The 27023-nt window shown below is 43.7% G+C and overlaps 1 protein-coding gene across 7 annotated transcripts in view; it reads left to right on the forward strand.

Moving 5' to 3' along the window:
• Positions 1–619: 619 nt before the first annotated feature.
• The window catches only part of BRSK2 (BR serine/threonine kinase 2), a 195953-nt gene continuing 169549 nt past the window's right edge, over positions 620–27023 (forward strand). For 2 of the 7 annotated variants that reach the window (XM_073574023.1, XM_073574024.1), the window contains exon 1: positions 3339–3969. In XM_073574023.1, the coding sequence (XP_073430124.1) occupies positions 3876–3969 (94 nt within the window). In that variant the 5' untranslated portion in view covers positions 3339–3875. Of the gene's footprint in view, positions 654–1362; positions 1432–3335; positions 3970–27023 lie in introns of those variants that run through there. The other 5 variants (XM_073574019.1, XM_073574020.1, XM_073574021.1 and 2 more) reach the window with 5 other exon arrangements.

Consider the following 27023-nt stretch of genomic DNA (forward strand, 5'->3'; position numbering starts at 1 on the left):
GTACACGGATGTTACAGAAGGCTTGTATGAGTGACTACTGCAGTGGAAGGTCACATAAGACAGTAGGATATAATAGCTGGATATTATTAAGGGCAGTAAATTACATTAAAACTCATTTCTAATATAGAAGGGGCAAATTCAATCTATTTTCCCTATTTTTAGCCATTTAGGCTAAAGTCTTCCATACACATTAGACTAATTTATCCATCCTGGCGGGTATGGCCAACAGGCTAACGCATATGGTCGCCTCTGGACTAAGAATCCAGCATGTCCGATTTCAAGCTGCTGATCCTTTTGTTCCTGGCGAGATAAGCCACCACCATAGGAGCTCTCACCGGAGTGATCACTCCTATGTATGGGGCAGGCAGGAGAGAAAGCAGCTGGCCAAACCATTCAGCAGCTGTCTGTTCCGAATAGTCCTTAACTGTCCTGTTCTTCAAAGTGCCTCCTCCATGCTCTTGACTTTATCTTTCGTACCTCCGTTTCTGTTTTGTACGTTCATTGCTCAACTTTTATTATTCTTTCCGTTCAGATCTGGTATAATAGTGATGAGTTTAAACAATGAAAGTGATATTGTTATTATTCCTTCCAGTTATTAAAACTCATCCATGGCTAAAGGAAGGATTCTGAAGCTGGAGCTTCACTTCAAAATGGTAAGGCCTGAGCAACATAGAATCTCCATACACATTATGTCCATATTCAATTGTATCATGAAGTTTGTGTTATTATTATTGCACAGCCAAGACATCAGTAATAAGATCTATCGCTTATAGACCATGGTGGCAAGCGATTGTCCCCTAAATGCAGCTACAAATTGGGTTGTCTCCTTCTGGTCCTTTCGGACCTATTAATGTGTCAGTGCCTTGCCCATCAGAGAATATTCTGGTACTTTGATGAGCCAATCTGACACTGCTGGGGCACAGATGGTAAGAATCAGATTTTGGACTCGTGCACATGACTGTATTTTCGGTCTGAGTGCGATCATTCGACAAAGCATGGGATTGCATTCAGCCCAATGTTATTTTGTGGGCTGTGCACATGACTTTTTTTCCTTGGGCAGAGCTGGTCCTGATCCTGCACAAGTTAAATTCAATACTCCTTATTGACTCCATGGAAGACTTTGGACCACACTCGTGTGACACCTGAATGCAGTCCGATTTCCAAGGACTAATTGAATGGAGAAATGTGTTCCTCTATCGGTCTCCTCGTTCGAGAGAATCGGATCACACTATGATCACACTCCGAGTCTGATCAGAGTGTCATTTGCAAGATAGGCCTGATTCTCTCAGATGAGAGACTATATGGTTGTATGATCATAGCTCTTGCTACATGTCTATTTCAATAACATATTTTTCCAATCAGATAACGATTCTGCAACATTACTGTGCCTCTTGAATTCATCCTGGACATTTTTCATCGATTGACAACCAGGTAATTGGGCATTACCAATCCCCTTGTGAATTTGACTTGTCCATACTCCTATACACTATAATACCATTTAATTAGTCGAAACATTGTCAAAGTTTGTAAATTCGCTCCCCACTGACAAGGAGAATGATAACGCCATTGTCAGTTTTGAAAAAAATGCTTTCACAATTGAATGACAACAGATCTAGTCATCTTGACTTAGTGCCGCTGCGTTCCTCCCATGCTTCAGAGGCAAAACTCTTCATGTTAGCAGCACAGTTCAGACAAGTGGCACCACCATGCACTATGCCGCTGGTCTGATCAGTGAATCATCAGGAGCGCACCGCCCACTGAGAAGCAGGAAGCTGAAAGGCACGGGAGCGGTCTTGTCATGGGTGTGTCAGAGGCTGCAAACAGTCACACAGCATCTACCTGCAGAAGGTCTCAGCAGTTGGCTTTGCAGACTCCTTCCTAATCCTTCTGACTTTAGGACCCAGTGGCAACCTCTCCCAACTCTATTTGACACACCTGGACTGGGGTGTTTATAACTCCTAGCTTGCTGCTGAGAATTGCTGGTGATATTTCCATTTCCCACTGTTGAGGCTTGGAGCTATAGCAGTTGGCTATCTTCCTCTTTGGTGTTTGGAGGATGTCCGTGTTTCTGTCTGAGTCCACTCAAGCTAAGTGTTCCCATTGTTTGTCTATCCCATCTGACTTTAGTTATAGCGGGGATTGACCAGCGCTCACCAAGTCCTTCCCTAAGCAGGGCTTACTGCTAGAGTCAAGCAGAGTTTAGGTATCCAGCGATAGGTGCGGAACCTATATAGGGACGCTTAGGGCAGACAGAGTGACGTTAGATCTGCCTAGGGATCTCCAATCCCCCCTTCCCTAGTGTTGGACCATCTTCCCCTCATCCCTTTCTGTTGCACTTAGTCTTTCAAACACTGTGCGTGACAGGTGTGCTCCTGAGTAACAAAGAGCCAACAATCCCCTTTAATTGCTGAGCATTGTGTATTGCAGGGGATGAGTTGGCGGGGCATCTGACCCAATATATGGGTGCCAAGGGGGAAGATGCACCAACAAACCATTTTTCTTTGGCCAGAGTAGTTACTGGTACATACAATGGCAGGGCAGTCAGCTGAATCTTTGCTGTGGGTGCAATGATCATACACCGGTCTGAACAATTTCAGGTCATTTATCATTTGTATGAATTACGGCTGCATGTATGGTCCACTGAATAAGCAGTCAGGCACATTGTAACGACCTTCGTTACAGTTCATGTAGTTCAACCGCCAGAATAAAACGTACAAATCCCCAGATATAACTCATATGTATAGCACAAGGGAAAGCAGCGGCACGGAGCGGACTTTGGGGAAGTCTAAGGAACATTTGTATCACAGGCAGTGATATGGAATTAATATGTGAGTCCGGCTCTGATTCCTTCTACTGAAAAATCAATACACGCTGCTCATAACTACGGGACATAAAAATAAAATCTAAATATACTGGATGACGTGTCCGCAGGCACAGTGTGCGGAGTACGGGTGGCATCCCAGTACACATTTAGGGTGGGCTTGTCTTTACTATCGGTCGTTCTGCACATGACTAATTGCCTTCTGTGCGGAATGAATATCATTTTCCACGTACATTATTATTCATTATTTCATAGGCTCAGATAATGGACGGTTCTTATTCTGAATGATTTCATTATTTGTTTATTTTTTTTGTTTTTTGTTACATAAATATAATTGCAGAGATTGTGCACATGAAACACATTTGGATACAATGTTGCAATCCCAGTCACACATCCCTACACACAAGGTAACCCCCCTCCCCGGTCCAATTAAAATGCATCCTTCTGCCACCAACCGGAAAACAGCTTTGCATCCACCAATGGTTGTGTGGATAACATCCCGGCTCCATAGGGCTGCATGTCCCCCCTTCACTCCCCACCTCTAAGCAGCGAGCGTGAGGATTGATCAGCAGGTCCCTGCTGAGCTGCTTGTATGTAACACGGCAGCGTCCACACCATGCTCCCTGCACCTTAAACGCGGTCCTCCCTGCCTCCATCACTACCGCATTATATATTTTCCTTCCGTATAAAGGGGACGCTGCTTTTTAGTCCCTAAAGGGCTGTGGGGGGGGGGGGTTTATTGTTTTTTGTTGTTTTTTTTTATTTTTTTTTAAATTTCTTTCTTTTTTTTTTTCATTAATTACATCCAGCGTCACCGAGACAGGACGTACGACAAGGAGACGGTGAGAGCAAAGCAAGTCTTTATTGATGGTGAGGACCGAAAGGATCTCAATTGGGCGTCACAAGAACGGACAGGTTTATCCAGCAAGAGAGGGGGGGGAGAAGAAGCAAAGACAGCCATCCCCCCCTCCCTCTCCATCCCCGACCCTCCTCCCCCCTTTTCTCTTGAGGATTTTCCTTGCATCTGGATCCCAGTGGAAAGAGAGAAGAGAAGATGACCACGGTTGGGAAAGATGGTGGTGGAATACCGCACATGCAGTATGTTGGGCCATACCGGCTTGAGAAGACACTGGGAAAGGGGCAGACAGGTGAGTGCTGCCGGAAACAAAGATGTAGGAGGGGAGGGCTGGGTGGGAGCAATGCTTTAATCTGTGGGAGGACCTGGCATCAGAAATGGTCTTCATGGTGCAAAGAATATATAACCCATAAGCCAATACCATCCTGCAGGCTGGCTTTCCCTAGACATCTAGTGGAGGCTTACGGGCCTGGATCCACCAGGGTTGGAGTGGGGTGGAGACGGACAATATGTGATCAAAAGGTATAAAGCAACTTCCAAGAGGTTGTAGTTGAATAGTAGTGTGTGGGTGTCAGGAGAGGACGGACAGCAGTGGGGGCAATGACACTCCAGCAGCTGACATGTCTTGTAGGCACCAGATCCGGCCACTGTTCTCCAAGTCAGGACCGGCATCTACAGAAGTGCACCGTCATTGCACCGCCGTAGGTTCTCTCCAGCTGTAAACTTTGTGACTGTGACCACTACAGATGTTAGGGAGCAGTAAGCCATCATTTATGACATGTGCTCCGGGGACGCACACCGCTTCTCTAGCCATCCAAATATATTGTGCACTTTTGCTTCTGATTAATGGGGGGCATGCCATGGGATAGGGGCACAGAGCTGGAGAGGGCTCGCCATTGCCTTTGTTTGCTTGCCGCCTGTATGGCAGTGAGCTGGGGCTTGTGTGGAGCTTCTCTGTCCAACGCTCCACCATAACTTTCCACTTGTGAAGGACACAGGTCCCCAAACTTGCAGAACCACAACTCCCAGCAGGAGCCGACTACTCGCCACACGGCTAACCTTCTTTGTCTGAATCCAGTTAACCACAAACTTGCACTAAGTATGAAGCTCTCTTATCTGCACTTGCTGAGCTATGGTTCCCTGTTATCAGCCACTTTTGGTTGAGACAAGACTGAGTGTAACGTTCTGCAACAAGATGGGACAACCGATGGGAATCCTAGAAAAATGACCGCTCCTAATGCCACTGCTACATCTATCGCTGTGTGCACAGATGAGTGGCAGCTATTGTTCCCTGTTATCAGCCATATTCAGGCGAGATGTGGCTGCCTGTAAAGTTCTGCAACAAGATGACTGATAGGAAGTCTAGAAAGATGTTGATTCCTAATATCACTTCTAAGTCTGTATACAATTGAGTGGAATCTATTGTTCCCTGTTATCAGCCATTTCAAGTGAACTCTCAGGAAGTCCAGGAAAATGTCTGCCCCCACGATCACGGCTTTCTGTCTTGTATACGACATCGATGTACATACGTACGCATAGTATTTGCAGCCGTGTTTATGAGTAGAACTTTTATAATGTGCTGGCGGCCATCGCCGTGTACTGATCACGGGTCGGCTGTTGTGCAATGTAGGGATTTTACTAATATTAAAGAGCATTTAGGCTGCGTTATGGGGACGGATAATCCACTGACTACAGATGTGCAGTCATTGCCATGCACTGCTGATTACGCCATCAAACAGAGACCGGCTTCACGTCTAGTCTAGTCCGTCCAATGGCGGACACAGACGGAGGAGGGCCCCTGTGCGAGAATGGGATATGGGCCCTGTGCAGTCCAATATCTCCCCATAATGCACCATTACACCTGCTTGGGAGCTGGCAATGGTCCCCATATCCATCGGGCCCCTGTGCGGCTGCACATGTTGCACCAATGATTTGTCCGACCCGGAGCCTGTCCTGTCCTGTGATGTGCGGCCGGAGCCCACTGTAGACATCATGGCTGTATCCATCCGGCAGTGTAAGGGTAAAGTCCCAGTTTGACAGCGCTGGCAGCGTGCATGCTTGCGTGTTGCCATCCGTCATACAGGGGAACAATAGCCACAGCTCAGATCCTCAAGGGCTTTGGGAAGGGGGGTTGTGTCGTGTCCAAGGAGGGTTAGGAGATAGAGGGATACAGCTATATATTGGTCTTTTTATCTCGTGGAAGGAGAAGCAGGTGCTGGGGCTGACCGGTGTGTAATTAGCCTGGGGGAATTATTCAGCTGAGACTTCCAGCAATGTGAAAATGATCCATATGCCCCCCTTCTGTCAGTGCACACACAAAGGCAGATGACCCGCATCCCCCCCGCACAAAGACACGCACACAATATGTCAGGACATATCGCCCGAGACATCCACCTCTCACCCCTGACACCAAATACATGTCACACCACAGACAAAGGTCTGGATGTAACCCCAGACATCCAGGACTGTATACTGCACTGGTGTAATATCTACACCGTGTATATATGTGTCCGGGAATAGATAGATAGATAGATAGATAGATAGATAGATAGATAGATAGATGAAAAAAAGTATTTAGTCAGTCACCAATTGTGCAAGTTCTCCCTGTTAAAGGGAATCTGTCACCCCATTATTGGCCTATAAGCTGCCAGCACCGCCATCAGCGGCTTAATGCTGTAGATAAGCCCCTGATGTAGCCTGAAAGATAAGAAAAAGGAGTTAGATTATACTCACCGGGGGGCGGGGTCCGATGCGGTGGGTGTCACGGTCCGGTCCGGTCCCTCCGATCTTCATATGATGTTAAGGACAGAGTAAAGTACTGCAGTGTGCAGGCGCAGGACCTCTCTGATCTTTCCCGGCGCCTGCGCACTGCAGTACTTTACTCTGCCCTCAACAGGGCAGATAAAGTACGCCTGCGCAGGAGCCGAGGGAGAAGCAAGGAGGAGGACGTCATCGCTAGAAGATGGGAGGCGCCGGACCAGACCGCGACACCCATCGGACCGGACCCGACCCACGGGTGAGTATAATCTTACTCGTTTTTCTTATCTTTCAGGTCACATCAGGGGCTTATCTACAGCATTACAGAATGCTGTAGATAAGCCCCTGATGGTGGTGGCCGCATCTTATAGGCCAAAAATGATGTGACAGATTCCCTTTAAAGATGAGAGAGGCCTGTAATTGACATCATAGGTAGACCACAACGATGAGAGCCAAAATGAGAAAACAAATCCAGAAAATCACCTTGTCTGATTTGGCAAGATTTATTTTGCAAATTGTGGTGGAAAATAAGTATTTGGTCATTAACAAAAAGGTCATCTCAATATTTTGTTAAATATCTTTTGTTGGCAATGACAGAGGACAAACGTTTTCTGTAAGTCTTCACAAGGTTGGCACACACTGTTGGTATGTTGGCCCATTACTCCATGCAGATCTCCTCTAGAGCAGTGATGTTTTGGGCCTGTCTCTGGGCAACACGGACTTTCAACTCCCTCCAAAGGTTTTCTATGGGGTTGAGATCTGGAGACTGACTAGGCCACTCCAGGACCTTCATATGCTTCTCACGAAGCCACTCCTTGGTTGCCCTGGCGGTGTGCTTGGGATCATTATCATGCTGAAAGACTCATCCACGTTTCATTTTCAATGCCCTTGCTGATGGAAGGAGGTTTGCACTAAAAATCTCACGATACTTGGCCCATTTAATTTTTTTCATGTACACGAATCAGTCGTCCTGGTCCCTTTGCAGAGACACAGCCCCAAAGCATGATGTTGCCACCCCCATGCTTTACAGTAGGTATAGTGTTCTTTGGATGCAACTCAGGATTCTGTCTCCTCCAAACATGACAAGTGTTGTTTCTGCCAAACAGTTCTACTTTGGTTTCATCAGACCATATGACATTCTCCCAATACTCTTCTGGATAATCTAAATGCTCTCTAGCAAACTTCAGACGGCCCAGACATGTACTGGATTAACAGGGGGACATGTCTGGCACTACAGGATCTGAGTCTCTGGTGGCATAGTGTGTTACTGATGGTAGTCTTTGTTACGGTGGTTCCAGCTCTCTGCAGGTCATTCACTAGGTTCCCCCGTGTGGTTCTTTTTGCTCACCGTTCTTGTGAACTTTTTGACCACACTGGGTGAGATCTTGCATGGACCCCAGATCGAGGGAGATTATCAGTGGTCTTGTATGTCTTTCATTTTCTTATTACTGCTCCCACAGTTGATTTCATCACACCAAGCTGCTTGCCTATTGCAGATTCAGTCTTCTCAACCTGGTGCAGGACTACAATTTTGCTTCTGGCGTCCTTGAACAGCTCTTTGGTCTTTCCCATAGTGGAGTTTGGAGTGTGACTGTTTGAGGTTGTGGACAGGTGTCTTTTATACTGATAACAAGTTCAAACAGGTGCCATTACTACAGGTAATGAGGGGAGGACAGAGGAGCCTCTTAAAGAAGAAGTTACACGTCTGTGAGAGCCAGAAATCTTGCATGTTTTTAGGTGACCAAATACTTATTTTCCACCATAATTTGCAAAATAAATCTTGCCAAATCAGACAAGGTGATTTTCTGGATTTGTTTTCTCATTTTGACTCTCATAGTTGTGGTCTACCTATGATGTCAATTACAGGCCTCTCTCATCTTTTTAAGTGGGAAAACTTGCATAATTGGTGGCTGACTAAATACTTTTTTCCCCAATGTAGATAATAGATAGATAGATAGATAGATAGATAGATAGATAGATAGATAGATAGATGATAGATACCAAAATATAGAATAATAGACAAGATAAATTGAAAGTGATTCAGAGATAGACTCATGGGTAGATAGAAAGAAAGAACAAGAGAGAGAAGGTGATAATTAGAGCAATAGATAGGTAGACTGATAAACAGAGAAAGAGCATTATATGGATAGATTTATGAATAGGGAGAAAAAGCAAAGTGCATAGCAATAGATAGGTGACAGTTTCAAACATTTAACAGACAGGCAGAAAAGGCAATAGATGGAAGGACAGATTGTTTTGTGGGTGAAATATAAATAGATGAATTTCTAGGTAGAAGAGAAATAGATAATAGATAGAGAGAGATACACAGGTAGATAGATCTACCCATGAGTCTGTCTCTGAATCACTTTATCATGTCTATTATTCTATATTTTGTTCTCTATCTATTATCTATCTATACATTATCTATCTATATCTGTCTATTATCTATCTATCTATAGATGATAGATAGATAATGTATAGATAAATAGATAGATAGATAATAGATAGATACACAGATAGATAGATAATAGATATATAGATAATAGACTGATTTGTGACTGTAATTTTAAAAATACTGCAAGTGAGAGTGAATGAATGAATGAATGAATGAATGAAACAAACAATCTCCTAAGGCTGTGCTCGCATTGTCATTATGTGTTATGTTCTTACAAGCGCCATGATGAATTCTTTATGATCATTTTAGTAATGGATCCTATTGACTATAGTGGGGCTGTCAGGCTTCTATTTATTTTTTACTACTCAGACTAGCACAGAAGCATATCCAGCCACAAAGCAATAGCAACATGATGATAACTGACCAATGTAAGTGTGAGCATAGCCTTCCGGAAGCCATGTCACAGCCTGGCCGTGTGTTTTACGTCTTATTGTATCATGCACACGAGGTCTGCAGCGCACGGGAACATCTCTCTGCTGAGACACAAAGCAACATGGCAGGTCCTGTCCCGTCCCTCATTGGGCAAAAACCATAAATGTGAGTCCTCCATTGTCCACATCCCAGCTGAAAGGTGAGTGCGGCAGGGGATTAGAGTCACCCATGTGGGCACAGACACTTTCCATCTGGCAGCCACTAGGATCTATAGGCAAGTCATGGACAAAAATCTACCAACCATCAGCGATCACATGTCTATGTCCAGCTTCAGATCATGCCCAACGTAAAGGGGAACTATAACTATACTCTCAAGTAACTTTTCAGAGTAAGCTGTCATGAGGGATAACACTTTTTCTCCCCATGATATATCTGGTATACTCCATTTTCACCAGTTTTTACCTCTTCAGGCTCTATTTGTTTTCTTTTCAATAAGATCATTTTTTATTGTGAAAAATATCAAAATACAGTCTATCATAGTGTTTCTGAGAAGGCTTTCTGATGCAGTCCCCGGAGTAGTTAACCATTGTTCCCATAGCTTTATATATTTTTCAGGGTGTTTCTTTTAATATACCTATGTTCCCCTTTCCATACATAAGACATTATTTAGTTTGGATTTCAATTTTTCTTTCTTTGGGAGGGGGATTTTTCTATCCAATGTAGGGCTAATAGTTTTTTAGCTTGACATTGCACTCTGCAGATAACTATAGGTCAATCCGGTAGGCTCTATTTCTAATTTGCAATTGACACTGCGCTGATGGATTTGAAGATGTCTGTCACACAAAAAGATGGGATTCCTGCTCTTTTTTCCCTTTGGTAGCACACAGAGAAAATAAGCAGAGGCATGGAGGACGTTATACAGAACTACTGAACAGTGTAGCTGTGAATCCAGCACCTTGATAAGCTAGCTAGAATCTGCACAGTCTGTTTCTCCACATCTTCCTCTACTCCTAACTCCTTCTCCACAATCCCCACTCTATAGAGTATAGTGGGAAGTGTAACATGGTGTTACGGTGTGGGATAATAGGTGTCCACCTATTCTGACCCTCTGGCAAGAGGTCCTTGGCTAACCCTGTCCCAGGATTACCCCTGAAGGTGGAGATGACTGGGCCTTGTTCCTTCCAATGCTCCTAAGTAGCAAAAATGTAACTCCTTCTAACCTGCCTAGGAGCTGCAGCTCTAGAAGTCGACGCTTGAATCACTACGTGCTGACCATAGCTATCTATAGAGTCACAAGGAGGATTGTCTGAACCTGTGGAATCCACAGACCCTGACGCCGCCATGACAGTCGGAGATGTTTGAGAAAACCTCCTTGTGACTCTTGACACTTCACTGTACTGGCAGTCCGTCTTGCTTTGACCAAGACATATTTGAGATGTTCTTTCAGAGTGAATTATGAGTTCAGTAAGCGGGGAGGGGGAAAAGTGGCTGATAAGTGGAGAAAGAAGCAGGTTTCCGTGATAACATATCATTCAAAGATTATAATACTCGCTTGTACTGTTTATACCAAGTAAAGTTAGTCGATAGCACAGTTCCTATTTACATCAAGATACCTACAAACTGGAGGTGCAGCCCCTCCGGCAATACACTATTTTGTTCTTCTGGTTGGGCTTTATTTCACATTTGTGCTGTGGTTTCTGTCCATAACAGAAATCACACTGCTATGTGAGATATGTTGTATGGTGGATCCCGAGAGCACAAGACAGGAGCCATTCAGTTGTCATACGTCTTGCGTCAGCAGTGTAGACACGGGCTTAGACTGAGCAGCGTTATAAGAATAAGACCCAATGCAGCAGACCGTATTATGACTCCATATAAGTTAGGCATTATATCTCTTTAAAGAGAATCTGTTGCCAGGGTTTTACTAACCCATCTGAAAGCAGCATGATGTACAGGCAGAGACCCTAATTCCAGCGATATTTCACTTAATGGGCTGCTTGATTAAAACAGTTTTATCTACTGCAGATCTAGCAGTGCTCAAATGCTGAGCTCTACATAACCCCACCCGCACTACTGATTGACAGCTTTCTGCATACACTGTGCATAGGTACAAAGCTGTCAATCACTGGTGGGGGGTGTGATTGGACTACCTGGCAGCAGGTTTACATGTCCTCTACTCCTGCTGATAAAACAGTTTTATCAAAACTACAGCAAGCAGCCCAGTAAGTGGTACATCACTGGAATCTGAGTCTCTGCCCCTACATCATGCTGCTCTCAGATTAGGTCTAAAAAAACTGGTGCCAGATTCCCTTTAAAAACTTGTCAGTGGCAGATTAATCTGGAATGTCTTTGAAAGTCTTCCATTCTGTTCAGTAAATGAATGTAGCAAAACTACAAAACTTTCTTCTTGCGCCCTAAATCTGAGTGCAGAATGCAGGTATCACATACGGGGACATTCTCATCGGCAGGTGCGATACTCGCTGCATTTCAGACTCTTGCCCTTGTATTATGTTATTTTAGGAATGACCTCCAGGAAACATTCCCACCTGCGCACATATCCATTACCTTGCTCTACCTTTGTCTGTGTGTTCTCCGAGGCCCCCTGATTAGATCCACTTCTGGTCTGCAGATGTTCATTCCCATTAACCATAGCGGTGAACAGCTTGCTTTCCAGCAGACTTCTCGTTGCCACCTATCCATTACGGCTCGTATTAACCGTCCGTGCGCTGTACGTATGCAAAACTGATAGCGTACGGACAGCACAAGAACCGATGCAAGTTATTGTGGCAGCTCACAGATGCAATTATTACACACTGACCGGTGCTCAACGTATAAAAAAAAATCGCAGCCGTGCCCAATATAAGTCAACGAGTGCGTAAAAAACAGATCCCATACAAGTTCCCATCAGTATGTCACGCATTATTCATGCCAATTATAAAGATAGGAATCTGCATTTGTGCTTATTTGATAAATTTTACTCGTGAAAAACGGATTCCATACAAATAGGCAAAACTGACACGCGGATTGCATACGGGTATAGGAAAACGGACACGCGGATTGCATACGGGTATAGGAAAACGGACACGCGGATTGCATAGGGGTATAGGAAAACGGACACGCGGATTGCATACGGGTATAGGAAAACGGACACGCGGATTGCATACGGGTATAGGAAAACGGACACGCGGATTGCATACGGGTATAGGAAAACGGACACGCGGATTGCATACGGGTATAGGAAAACGGACACACGGATTGCTTACGGGTATAGGAAAACGGACACGCGGATTGCATACGGGTATAGGAAAACGGACACGCGGATTGCATACGGGTATAGGAAAACGGACACGCGGATTGCATACGGGTATAGGAAAACGGACACGCGGATTGCATACGGGTATAGGAAAACTGACACGCGGATTGCATACGGGTATAGGAAAACTGACACGCGGATTGCATACGGGTATAGGAAAACGGACACGCGGATTGCATACGGGTATAGGAAAACGGACACGCGGATTGCATACGGGTATAGGAAAACGGACACGCGGATTGCATACGGGTATAGGAAAACGGACACGCGGATTGCATACGGGTATAGGAAAACGGACACGCGGATTGCATACAGGTATAGGAAAACGGACACGCGGATTGCATACGGGTATAGGAAAACTGACACGCGGATTGCATACGGGTATAGGAAAACTGACACGCGGATTGCATACGGGTATAGGAAAACGGACACGCGGATTGCATACGGGTATAGGAAAACGGACACGCGGATTGCATACGGGTATAGGAAAACGGACACACGGATTGCATACGGGTATAGGAAAACGGACACACGGATTGCATACGGACATAAGAAAACAGCCACCAGGATGGCATATGGATTGCATACGGATGAAAAATCATCATTTTTTTTTCTTACTTTATATTGCTTTTTTTTTTTCTTTTGTTTTACCCTAAGGGGGTGTGCACACGATGCGGATTCTGCTGCGGACCCGCAGTGGATTTGGCCCTGCGGATCCGCAGCAGTTCCGCAGACAGTGTACAGTACCATGTTAGCCAATGGGATTTCAAATCCGCAGTGCACATGCTGCGGATTTTTCCGTGCGGTTTTGCTGCGGTTTTAAATCCGCAGCATGTCAATTCTTTCTGTGGATTCCGCAGCGCTTTGACCCCTGTTCCATTGTCCAGGTGTCAAACCGCAGGGGAAAACCGCTGGCAAATCCGCAGGTCACTTTACCTGCGGTTTTACCTGCGGATCCGCGGGGAGAAATTCACAGGTGAATCCGCAGCGTGTGCACGCAGCCTTAAACTGTAAAAGATGTAAATGCGTTTGTGCTTTCTTTTCTTGTAGCGTGACAATTGTAGGATAGGGAGCTCACACCCGCTGTAGGAGCGAGGCCTATTCTAGACGACTTTCCTCCCACTAATTATATATAAGAAGCTCTGTATTCCCTTATTAGGCTTGATTGCCGATTCGGTCGTAGTGTATTATTTCGGTAATTAAATTGCTCCGCCTGTAGTTGATGCATTGTGGATCCTGTACCCGGTATATGGAAAATGACAGTGTGTTTTGGGTACTAAGCCACGGACACTGATACACGTTTTAAGGCTTATTTTCTGTCCTGTGTGATTTCAATTTTTATTTTTTTTATTTATTGCAGTAAATCCATGTTTATCAGAATCAGGCAGCGCGGAGAAATAAGCGCTGGCATCATCTCAAATGTCAAATTTGAACATGTTTCTTTCCGTTCACGTAATAATACTCGTATACATTTCACCCAGACGAAGCAGAAGAAATTCTGTTGACATTAGTAGAAAAATCTGATTACTTCCACTATGGTGGGGACGCTCACATTTACATTTTTGCCCCAGGCCACTCTTTCCCTTTTTCTCTCCTTATACCTCCACGGTCTTTGTAGCTCTTTGTGGTTGCAGACCCCCGCTGTATCCCATCTGTACTAAATCAATGCATTAAATTGGCTCAGCTTTTATTAAGGTAATGGCTACATTTGCAGAAGTAGGAAAGTATTGATACCTAGGAAGATGCCAAGTGGGCAAGGTAGTAGCATCTAAAACCGGCTTTCCAAGCCTTAGTCTTTTTGACCATTGAATAAACTCGGGCAAGCTCTAAATCTAGGATTTTCCAGAAATCTAGAAGAAAAGCTTGTGGATTTCTAAACTAGGTTCACATGAATACAGTGCTCTCCACCAACCGTTATGTTTTGTTTTTTTTTGGTGGAATAACCACACAACAGTATTCTGGAAGGATCTCCGATAGACCGAACATGGAAACAGTCTGCCACATTTATGTTTTTTTTCTTTTTAACAGCCTTTGGCATGATCTCAAGGCATAGTGACTTGATTGATGGACAATCTGTAGGAAGATCGATCTTCTCCGAGCCTAGAGAGGTCCACCAGGGTCTTCTCTGCCGTTATCTTGATAGCGTCAAGCCATCGAGTTGCTGATCTTCCTCTTGGACTTATTCCTTCTGTTCTTCCAACCATGGATGGATGGATGCCAGACAGTGTCCATATTGAGTCTGTCAAGTAAATGGCTCCGTCAGTTTCCGTCAAAAATCTGTTTTCTTTTGTTTTTTTGGGGGGGTGGGGGAGCCCAACAGACACTCCAACGTAGTAAGGACTCGTGCACAGAACCCTTTGTATCGGACGAGTGCTATCCTTGGTTTTCACGGGTAAAATCGTTTTTCTTTTTTAGTCTTGAGCTACTCACCAAATTCTTCCAAATTTAAATGGTGTAATAAAAGGACTATATTTTTGTGTGTCTTTACCCATTTTTTGCATATTTTTAGCTTAAAAAAGGTCACAAATCCGTAGTTAGACTTCAGTGGTGCCAAAATTAAAATTCAAAACTGTCAGATACCATCCCCCAGGAAGGTATTAAAAGAAATGCGACGTTTGGTAGAAATGGCATTTCATGAATCTATCTAAAACATCTCGTAAAGCGAAGTCACAAATACAAAAAAAAAGACGACATAAAAAAAATGGCTCAAAACTTATAGAGGACGAGGAGCAAATACTAAAGCCACAAAAAAAGGAGGAAAAGTGGAGAAAGAGCAATAATAAATCAGGGCCTAAGTCTATACTTGTTTGGTGGAAGCACCTTTGCAACGCGAAACGATCGTCGTTGCTATCTCCTTTTTGCACCCGTTCTCCCGTTGATATGCTTTTATAATAAAGCCTTGACTACACTACCCGGTGAGTGCCGCTCTTTTCTACTATTTTTTGCTATACTTGTTTGGCACACCTGCCCGAATTGTTTTTGAAGGCTTAGCACTTTTTTGGCTACACTACATTTAAAGGGATGGTCCACTACTAGGACAACCCCTTCTTAAACTAAATGTTCCGCTCCAATAAAATAATAAAGCCTGTACTCACCTCCCGTGCCGGCGTGATCAGTCCGCGTATTGTGATCCCAGATCGGCCCAATGATCACAGACATCTAACAGAGCCCTTAGTGATCTGTATGTTTCAACCGGATATAAAAAGGACGTGTGCATTAAAGGCTAGCCTTTTCGGGACTTTGATTTCAGTGACATTGGGAGAATGACGCAGTGGGAAGGGGTCCCGTATTCACTCACTCGCTACGGCAGAGATGGTTTCTCCTAGCAGCCAAGGGGGATGTCCTGCAGATGTCACAACGACAGCGAGGAGACATAGCAGAAAATAATAGAAAAGAGCTGACCGGATTACGGGTAAACGTAAAAAAATACAACTTCATATATATACCTAGCTTCTATAGGGGTCAACAAGATTTTTTTTTTAGATCAAATATTAGTCCTTTATTATCTACAGCAAATATCAAAAAGTGTTCCCTTTCTGATTCAATTCACTTTGCAGTCAGGGAGGGGGAAGCGGTGGCGGTAGCCTGTCCGGAGGCCATCCTCTCTATGGCACGCACACCCGCTCTCATTTATCATTCTTCCTCAGGCTCCAACTTGAATAAACTGTGTTTTTACGGCTATTATCAACTGACGGGCATATGTCATAAAGGATTGCTGTGCAGCCATCATACTCAGCTTTTATTATTACTGAGAAAAAAAAATAGTAAATGCGCATGTCCCCTTTAAAATTAAAGTTGTGTTCCTCCCATGCATTTTTTTTTTATTTGCCTGGGAACATCTCTGCATTCCTACCAGATTTTCAGAAAATCATTGCAAAAAAAAAAAAACATGACGTGTGACAATGGGTTCCCGTGATGATGAATATCTGGTGTGTTTTTTTTACTGTGTATTTTCATGCATAAAAAAACGCACAGTGTATTACAGTCAGAGCAACGTTTACGAGAGTCATGTAAATGTCGTCTCCCGCTGCGATTGCGGAAACTAATTTTGAAATTGGCAGCGTGTCTTTTTCTCTTAATATGTATTATTTTTACGGATTTTATCATAGACTTGAAAAGATCCGGAGATAAAAAAAAAAAAAAAGTTGTTTCCAGAAAAGTAGTGATATTTTAAATGTGACGTATCAAAAAGATACAAAAAAAACAGCTAAAACCCCCCCACAAAAACGAGATAAAAACGCACTCAAAAGCGCATTGAAAAGATGCAAATTGGTGCAGAAACTCACCAAATACTTATTGTGGGAAGTTAGGCCGCATTCGCACATCTATGTGAAGTGTCAATATGCTGCCGATTCTGATTATTTTATTAGCAGCAGCACACAGATCCATTGAGCACGTCCTATTGTCATCCTTCAAATCGGACCTTGGATTTACGGATCTCATCCCCGGATCCGTCATGCTGCCGATTCTGATTATTTTATTAGCGGCAGCATACAGATCCATTGAGCACGTCCTATTGTCATCCTTCAAATCGGACCTTGGATTTACGGATCTCATCCCCGGATCCGTCATGCTGCCGATTCTGATTATTTTATTAGCGGCAGCATACAGATCCATTGAGCACGTCCTATTGTCATCCTTCAAATCGGACCTTGGATTTACGGATCTCATCCCCGGATCCGTCATGCTGCCGATTCTGATTATTTTTTTATCGGCAGCACACAGATGCATTGAGCACGTTCTATTGTCATCCTTCAAATCGGACCTTGGATTTACGGATCTCATTCTCAGATCCGTCGTGCTGCCGATTCTGATTATTTTTTTCTCGGCAGCACACAGATCCATTAAGCACAAAGTATTGTGATCCTTGAAATCGGATCTGGGATTTACGGATCTCATCCTCGGATCCGTCATGTTTCAAAAGATCTATTTTACTGAATGTGCTGTGTGGAAAAAAAATCGGGCAGCACACGAAGATTTCCCGCAGATGTGTGAATGCTGCCTTAAGTGCATGAAATGTATTCGACGCGTTACTTTATATCACAGCCGTCCGTGGGTTGCTCCATTGTGTGACAGCAGCAATGGATCATGTTTGCTGTTAATGATGATGGTAACACAAACAGAGGGACTTGCAGAGCTTATGCTGAAGCAGCAGTAGGGAAGCCTTTTGCTTTGTGTCATCATCTTTCTCGACTCTCCCCTCCATAATACTATGGGTGGATTGCAGTTGCGCCGCAGACAGGATGTTACCAAATAAGTTAGTGCCCTTTTGGGACCCTGGCTGCCCTTTAAGCCTCAAACCACTGAGCTATACATACTCGTCTGTGCCCCTGGATGGTTTCCGGCTGCAGCACAGACGCCTGGTTTTGCAGCTTGCTCATGTCACAATAGCTGCCATTGTTCCTCATCCACTCCCCCTTTTTTTTTGTCCGACCAAATTCACAACCCCCTGAAATGACGTATGGTTGTTTAGATCTTGAATTATCCGTTTCCATTAAAACGAGGGCATTTTCATTTCCATTTTCCCCAGACTTTTTCCAAGTGATATTTCTCCTCCTAATGCAGCAGGGCAGGAACATCATGCCAGTTGTAGATTACAAGAGGTAAGAAATCCAGGGAACCTCTTGAGAGAAGATTAAGAGGAGGACAGACTCAGAAAGGCCTGGTTTTGGTGTAATTACTGCATAATACCAAGGACAAGCTGAGTTCTGCAAGAGGTGACCTTCTGACTCCAGATTATCAGATAATCTGGGGATACATTGCTTGCAGTGCTGATGCGGGAAATTCGCTATCACAGCATGAAAAGCGCAGGTAGTTTCTTTAAAACAAATGTTTCCACTGACCAGAACCATATAGGAGCAAATATCTCGCCCACTTATCTGCTTTTACAGCTTTGCTTTTACTGTAAGAGGCTCTATGATGTCACAGCAGCTGATTGCAGCCAATGAGATCTTTCCTTTACGCGGCTTTCCATCAAGTTGCCGAGCTGGCAGAAGAGAGGGGAGAATTCACTATGGAGGCGTAAATCACTGTTCCCGGCCTCCCATTACAGACAGCAGCAGACATGCAGGATTTTTCTTGCTTTTTTATTCTTCTTTAATTCATTAATGAAAGTGCATTGATGTAATGGGTGGATTAAATTATTTAGAACACAAGGGGAAAAAAAGCTCAAAAATTTAGTAGAGGCGAGTTAAAGAATCTGCCGGAGTTGCTGATCTCCAGATCGGCCAGTAGACCAAACAGTGGGATAAATATGGCATATTAGGCATGACGGGTCCCTCACTTTTCGGCAAGGTACAGTCGGAGGCTTACGTAGAAGAGAAGGGTCCCCGAAAGTCAAATGGCTCCCCAATAAAGGGTCTGGCTTACCACCCAAAAGAGGCCATTGTTTTCTTTACCTTTTTCACCCTAGCACATTTGTCCCAGTGTAGTTTTTTGAAGAAGGTCGCCCTACATAGATTCCCACCACCTAAACTCAATGGATGGGACCAAGCAAATGTAGGACCCCTTCATCCCAAGAGCCCCATATCTGTCACATATGACCTTGTATAGTGGCCTACAACTTTCCAATAGCATTGCTATCAAACTTAAGTTATAGATGGACAGTGGAACCTGAGCTTTATCACGGCGGTGACTCTATATGCTCTGATGTATCTGGCATAGGATTATTGCAGTGCATTCAGTTTATATACCTGAAATAAGAAAAACTATGACTTTCTCTGCGTCATGCAGGATGAATCAGTAGCATGCAGACCCGTGTGCCTCTATACTCTACGGGTCCTTGTCACCGCTCAGCCCTGCAGAGTTATATATAGAGCCTCTATCTGCAGTCTCAGTGCTGCCTCCCTGCACTAGGATTACAGAGACCGATGGATGGAGGTCAGGGTATACAAAGCAGGATTAACTCCTTATTTACCCAAGAAATACTACATTCATTTAATGTCTCCTATTTAGAACCCATCCATCCCCCAAAACATGTCTCCAATCTTAAACAGAAAGATTGATCTAGTAATCAGTAGAGCTGGGAAGAACACATCATCCCGGAAATGATGCATTCATTGCAGTCGCAAAGTATGGATGATCAGGAGGAGGAGAGGATGTAACAGGCCATTACTAGATCCCATGTGTGGTCCACTAGTCTCAGCCATTTCCATTAGTTGAAAAATGACTTCTGCACTGATCTATAGTTGTTCAGGACCCTGGACAGCAATGGACATAGGTATAGCCAGCAAGGCAGGAGGTGAAGGGCAGACGCTGCAGGTTCTGTTGGAGATCTGCCTTTTATAACCCATAGAAGGAATATATCATCCAGCATACTATATGTGAACTACAACGATCAGGCAGATTGACAATATGATCTTTTATTAGCTGTATATAATGAATATGAATGTGACCACTACCTGTACATATGGGGGTAGCAAAGTAGGTTCCCCCCATTCCAAGCTCAATCTATTAGCCACAACGCTTTCAAAATGTAATTGTAACTCCAGAAGAACATGGTTGAGTTTGTGTTACAGAGGTCTTTCCAAGGTCAATGGCCACTGCTAACCAGCCTTAGAGCTACCTGCCATGGGAACCTAAATTGCCACAACTGGTTCTTGGAAAACTTTTTCTTGATTCATTGTGGCCCTATAAACATTGCTTCTTCAGAATGTCAATTCTACATGTAATGTGCCTGATTTTTGGATTGCACATTTAGTGCACGTCAGTAATGCCGCATCCACCGTGGCTTACAGTGGTTGGCTGGATCAGTAACAAGATATGATGCTACTTTTGCATCTCTACAGAGGTGCATGAGAGAATTCATGAAGTATGTATGTCAGTTAGCTTTTTACTTGGATACAATGGCAGATGTTTTTTTTGCAATTTTCCAGAATTTTTTAGAATCTCAGAAAACATTCTTAGTATGTCCAATATAAGATGAAGCCTTGTGAGTTTTGGGGGGGTGACCAAAGTGGCCATACACTTCATATAGCTGTCGGCAGTAAGCATTCCTAGTTATTACCTCCTATCCTCATGTACACATCAACTCAGTGTTATAGTGGTTTTGGGGAGGAGAGTAAGTCACTGTCAGAAACCCCTGGAGGCAGCTGTTTTTCCGTGAGGACAAAGAGTTGGGCATGCTGGATTCCGATATGCCCGATCCTTCTTTCATCAGTACAAATGATCGGTTTAAGCCTCTGAAATTGCTGTTTGTCTAATGTGTAAGGGTACATTTACACCACCGACTTTGCGATGCTAAATGACCGCCCATCAGTAGATATTGAGCGATTGGTGGTCTATAATAACCTGTTCAGACTGGCAGGCAGATCTTCATGAACAATCTGTTCTCATCAGCGCGGTTCCTGTTTAAATAGCACGACGTGCTGCCGAGAACGATAATCTTTAGTGCAAACTAGCGGTTTCCTTTTTCGTAGAGTGACCGACAGCCTCTTTAGACAGAAAAGTTATTGTGAAATGAGAGTTCCTAGGAATGCTCATTCACAATACTTGTGCAGTATAAATGGACCTTAAAGAGAACCTGTCCTCAGAATTTTATACCCCAAACCAATGGCATGCATGTAAAGATGCTTTAATGCTGAGTAAATCCTTTCCTTCCTTGTGGAAATCCGTTATGCTGTTTTAGAAAATTCCATAGTTGAAATTGAAGCTAATGTGCTGTAAGTGCAGTGGGCGAGCGCTGCACTTACAGCTCTCCTGCCTCTCTCCCTATTCCCTGCCCACTCATATGTCAGTAACCTATCAGACAGGAGGCCTTCAGCGGGCAGGGAAAAGACAGAGAAGCAGAGGTAAAAGTGCAGGACTCACCCACTGCACTTGCAACTTATTAGATTTCTCTAAAACAGCAAAACAGATTTCTGCTAGAAAAGTGAGGGTTTACTCAGCATTAAAGCACCTTTACATGCATGCCATTGGTTTGGGGTATAAAATCCTGGTGCCAGGTTCCCTTTTAGATTCCCTTTAGTCTTGAGTTGGTCAAGCGTGTAAATTATTCTCCGATTTCTTTACTTGGTGATATATACAGTGGTTTGTAAAAGTATTCACTCCCTTGTCATTTTTCGTGTTTTGCTACCTCATGATCTGGAAATTAACTGTTTTTTAGGATTTGCATCAGTTCATGTAAAGAACATGCCTACAACTGTGAACATTTGGTCTTTTTTTATTGTGAAACAAACAGCAAATAGGACAAAATAACTGAAAACTTCAGTGTGCATATCTATTCAACCCCTAAAGTCAGTACTTTGTGCTCCTCCTTATGAGGCAATTTCAGCTGCAAGTCACTTTAGATAACTCTGTATAAGTTTTAAACATCTTGCAAATGGGATTTTTTCTCATTCCTCAAGGCAAAACTCCAGCTCCTTCAAATTAGATGGTTTCTTCTGGTGAGCAGAAATCTTCAAGTCTGACCAAAGATTATCAATTGGATTAAGGTCTGAACTTTGACTAGGCCACTCCAAAACATTTACACTTTTCCCTTTAAGCCACTTGAGTGTTGCTTTAGCAGTATGTTTTGGGTCATTGTCTTGTTGGAAGGTGAACATCTGTCCCAGTCTCAAATCACTGACAGACTGAAACAGGTTTTGCTGAAGAACATTCCTGTATTTTGCACTATCCATCTTCCCCTTGACACGGACTATTTTCCCTGTCTCTGCTACCGAAAAACATCCCCACAGCATGATCTTGCCACCATCATGCTTCACTATGGGGATGGTGTTCTTGGGGTGGTAAACTGTGTACATTTGGCACCAGCCATCGCATTTACCTTGATAAACAAAAAGTTCAATTTTGGCCTCATTTGACCACAGCACCTTCCTCCATACAATTGGGAAGTCTCCCACGTCTTTTGGCAAACTCTAAACAAAGCTTTCAGTTTTTGTCTGTACGTAAAGGCTTTTTTCTGACCACTCTTCCATAAAGGCCTCCTCTATGGAGTGCATGGCTTATTGTGGTCATATGGACAGATACTCCTGTCTCTGCTAGGGAACTCTGCAGCTCCTTGAGGGTTACCTTTGGTGTCTGTTCTACCTCTCTGACTAATCCCCTTTGCCTGGATGAGGGTTTTGGTGGCCTTCACTTGGCAGATTTGTTGTGGTACCATATTCTTCCCATTTGATGATAATGGATCTCCTGGTGCTCTGGGGATCATCAGAGAATGGGATATCATTTATAACCCAACCCTGACTTGTATTTCTCAACAACTTTGTCTCTGACTTGTTTGGAGATCTCCTTGGTCTTCATGGTGTTTGGTCAGTGGTGCCTCTTGCTTTATGGTGCTGCAGCCTCTGTGGCCTTTCAGAAAAGGTAAAATGTATATACTGACAGACATGTGACCGTTAGATAGCACACAGGCGGGTGTCCTGTCACTAAGCATGGACTAAGGATCCAGGACACACTGGAGATAAAGCAGGTTTTATTATCAACGCTTTTTGAAGTTATCAAACTTCTTCGTCAGGATACAACCCGTGGTGAAGCTCCATCAGCACTGCGGATAAACCAGTTAATATTTCATTTTAGCCCTTTCACAGAGCGGTGTTGCAACAGATGTGTGTACTATCTCTTTCTGATGTACGCACCGTTCACCGAGGTTCATTGGTATGCCATAGCTTGCGGTGTCAGGAGATCCATACCGCCTATCGATCGCACTGGGTTCTAAGGTAAATTATAAAGGGGTAGAGAATAGTAACTGCGAGGGATTTCTCTTCTTCTTTGGCCGCAGGTTTCCAGCCTATGATCATGGCTGGGCTCATTCTTACATACACTGCTAGATCAAGATCCACACTGATTGAGATGAAAAGTACCGAAACATGGTGCTCATGCGTCACAGTGTCCCATGTTCCCCAGATCATTTACAATCCCCAGAAATCACAAAGCAGATGGATAGTGAGCAGATCAGGGCTAAGCTGTGCTGGGGAGATTACAGGGGGAGGCATTTGTATAGGACGGAGGGGTGGGCAGATGGTGCGCTATCAAACTTCATCTCTCTATCCCTTTCTCGCTTTTCCTCCATCCTCTTTGTCTGGATTCCTCTTTTATCTGCTGTAATTCACTTGCCTGAATATGCAAATAATTGAAGGGGCAAAATTGGAAATAATACCCAGTCTGCCATTACTTGTTTGTAGTAATGATCAAATTGATGAGGTTTTTTTTTGTTTTTTTTTATAAATTTTTATTAAAGTTTTTAGACATTGTTTTTCAAAGCACATAAATCAAAATAATAACAATATTAAACAGAACATAATAAAACCAGAGAAAACAAAAATTGATGAGTTTTTATATTGGAGCGGCGGAGAAGCGTCATTTTATTAGTGGGATCTGCCTGTCCAAGGACTCCCCAAATTATAGCCCGCCGTGAGCAAGTGGGTCACGTAGTTACGCATGGGTACTTCTAGTTTTTATATAAGTAGATGATTTTCATCCTGTTCGTATCTATTCTTTATTACGTAATGCAAATTTCTAGTTCTGAGTCCCTGTTCTTTCACTGGCCCTTAAAGGAGTTATTAACCTCTTCCCTGCCCCACATTAACCAATTGCCACAAAAAGAAGGTAAGGGATATCATAGTAGACAACACTGTTCCATCAGGTAAAAAAAAACCTAAGCGGTAAATGTATATTTTGTAGGAGTATTTTTAATGGAAGTGTATAGGTGACCGATGACACTATACGGCAGCCGTCACAGGCATCTGTTTAACGGGCTCATTATGGGCTTTTCAGAAGCTTTGTATGTTGTATCCATTAAATTCTAAGGGTATGATACAATTGTATAATCTATCCTCCATAGGCTATAATGTCATCCATTTAAATTGAATCTATCACCAGATTTTTGCTCCCCCACCTGAGAGCAGTATGATGTAGGGGCAGAGAACCTGATTCCTGATGTGTCACTTATTGGGCTACTTGTTGTCATTTGATAAAATCCCTGTTTTCTCTGCTGCAGATCTAGCAGTTCTCTAAATGCTGAGCGCTGTATAACCCGGCCCACATCACTGATTGGCTGCTTTCTGTGTACTCTGTGCATAGGCAGGAAGCTACTAATCAGTGGTGGGGGGAGGATTATGCATAACGTATGACTATAGAGGACTATGTTGAAGCAGGTTTACTAGTCCTCTATTGATAATATAGTTCCGATAAAACTGTGATTTTATTAAAACCACAGCAAGCAGCCCAATGATTGGTACATCGCTGGAATCAGAGTCTCTGTCCCCACATTATGCTGCTCTCAGATTAGGTAGCAAGAATACGGTGACAGATTCCCTTGAAAGTGAACCTGTCATGTCAGATAACGCTATTCATCTGCAGATATAGCATTAATCTGCAGGTTAATAGCATTAGGAAGGTTCTCAGCCGCTGTACTAAAAGTACAACACTCAGGAAAAAAAGAAACTTATCGCTCCTGGGAGATGCCAACTTTCAGGAATACAGATGTGTCAGAGCGGCTACAGTCACCGCTAAGTACACAGTGAACGGTGACTGTATTCACGCACTGGCACTTTGACTGACAGCCAGTTATGCACTGTGCACTACAGAGTCAGCTGTCAGTCAAAGTGCCGGGGGTGTGCTTACTGCTGCTCACAGGCACCTGCCCTATTAACAGCTTAGACCTGATTACTGTCAGCAGTACACATTTTTCTATACCCATAGAATCCCTTTAACATACCAGGATCTTGGGAACATTTCTTGGCTTAAACTGAGGCCATGAAACGTGATGTGAACCTAGCCTTAGGAGTCCTGATTAGCGCAAGTTGATTTTGTAAAGGCTTCAGGTGCTCACACATTAATAGGTCCATATCCTGCAGAATGTCCAGCACCACCGCAAACAATAATTATCCCTAGCCACAATTTCTTGCTGACCCTATCTGCTCCTGCGCCTGTACTAAAAATTGCTATACCTGGATGATTATCACCCATGTGCAGATGCTTCTTGTACAGCTAAGGGAAGAAAATATAATTAGAAGTAAAATGGAATATGTTCCCTGTAGACCTTGTGAATATATTTATTATAGTTTTGCACAGGGAAATAAGAGGATTCATTATAGGGAAAAATATTATAAATTGATTATTTGACCCCAAAATAGAACTTGGAAAGAAAATGGGAAATAAAATAATTTTTATTGTTTATTTATGAAAAAGTTGCCTACTCTAATTTGGAACAAAATCACTATGAATGCGGCATAGAATACATTGAAAGCAAAAACATCTACACCATAGAAAGCAAGATAATCATCTTTAAAATGCTGTAGGGCATTGGGGCTCGTGCAGATGACCGTATTTCATCCGCGTGCAGTCCGATTTTTTTGATGGACCCATTGATCACTTATGGAAGCAAATCATATATGCTGCAATTTTTTTCCATCGGACAGACCCGGTGCAAGGAAAAAATCAGACATGTGCACGGCTCCCATCGAATAACATTGGTTAGAGTGCGATCTGATGTTTTGTCCGATCACACTTGGACCAAAAGGCAGGAGAAGAGGGGAGGGGAAGAGTCTAAGCAGTGGTGAAAGGGAGAAGAGTCTAAAGTGTGGTGAAAGGGAGGGGAAGAGGGGAGGAAAAGAGTCTAAGGAGTGGTGAAAGGCAGGAGAAGAGGGGAGGGGAAGAGTCTAAGGAGTGGAGAAAGGGCGAAGGAGAAGAGTCTAAGGAGTGGTGAAATTGAGAAGAGTCTATTGAGTGGTGAAAGGGAGGGGAAGAGGGGAGGAAAATAGTCTAAGGAGTGGAGAAAGGGTGAAGAAGAGGGAAGGAGAAGAGTCTAAGGAGTGGTGAAAGGCAGGAGAAGAGGGGAGGGGAAGAGTCTAAGGAGTGGAGAAAGGGAGGAGAAGAAGAGAAGGAGAAGAGTCTAAGGAGTGGTGAAATTGAGAAGAGTCTATTGAGTGGTGAAAGGGAGGGGAAGAGGGGAGGAAAATAGTCTAAGGAGTGGAGAAAGGGTGAAGAAGAGGGAAGGAGAAGAGTCTAAGGAGTGGTGAAAGGGAGGGGAAGAGTCTAAGGAGTGTAGAAAGGGAGGAGAAGAGTCTAAGGAGTGGTGAAAGGCAGGAGAAGAGGGGAGGGGAAGAGTCTAAGGAGTGGTGAAAGGGAGGAGAAGAGTAAGGAGTGGTGAAAGGGAGAAGAGGGAGGTGAAGAATCTAAGGAGTGGTGAAAGGGAGGAGAAGAGGGGAGCAGAAGAATCTAAGGAGTGGAGAAAGGGAGGAGAGGAGGGGAGGAGAAGAATCTAAGGAGTGGTGAAAGGGAGGAGAAAAGTGTCTAAGAAGTGGTAAAAGGGAGAAGAGTCTAAGGAGTGGAGAAAGGAAGGAGAAGAGGGGAGGAGAAGAGTCTAAGGACTGGTGAAAGGGAGAAAAGGGGAGAAGAGTCTAAGGAATGGAGAAAGGGAGGAGAAAAGGGGAGAAGAGTCTAAGGAGTGGAGAAAAAGACAATTACTTATATCTGCTTGTACTATTGATTTATGGAAACTTTATTGAAA

Source organism: Dendrobates tinctorius, unplaced genomic scaffold, assembly GCF_039654945.1.
Source record: "Dendrobates tinctorius isolate UK_male_01 unplaced genomic scaffold, ASM3965494v1 ptg000037l, whole genome shotgun sequence".
In the NCBI taxonomy this organism is placed as follows: Eukaryota; Metazoa; Chordata; class Amphibia; order Anura; family Dendrobatidae; genus Dendrobates; species Dendrobates tinctorius.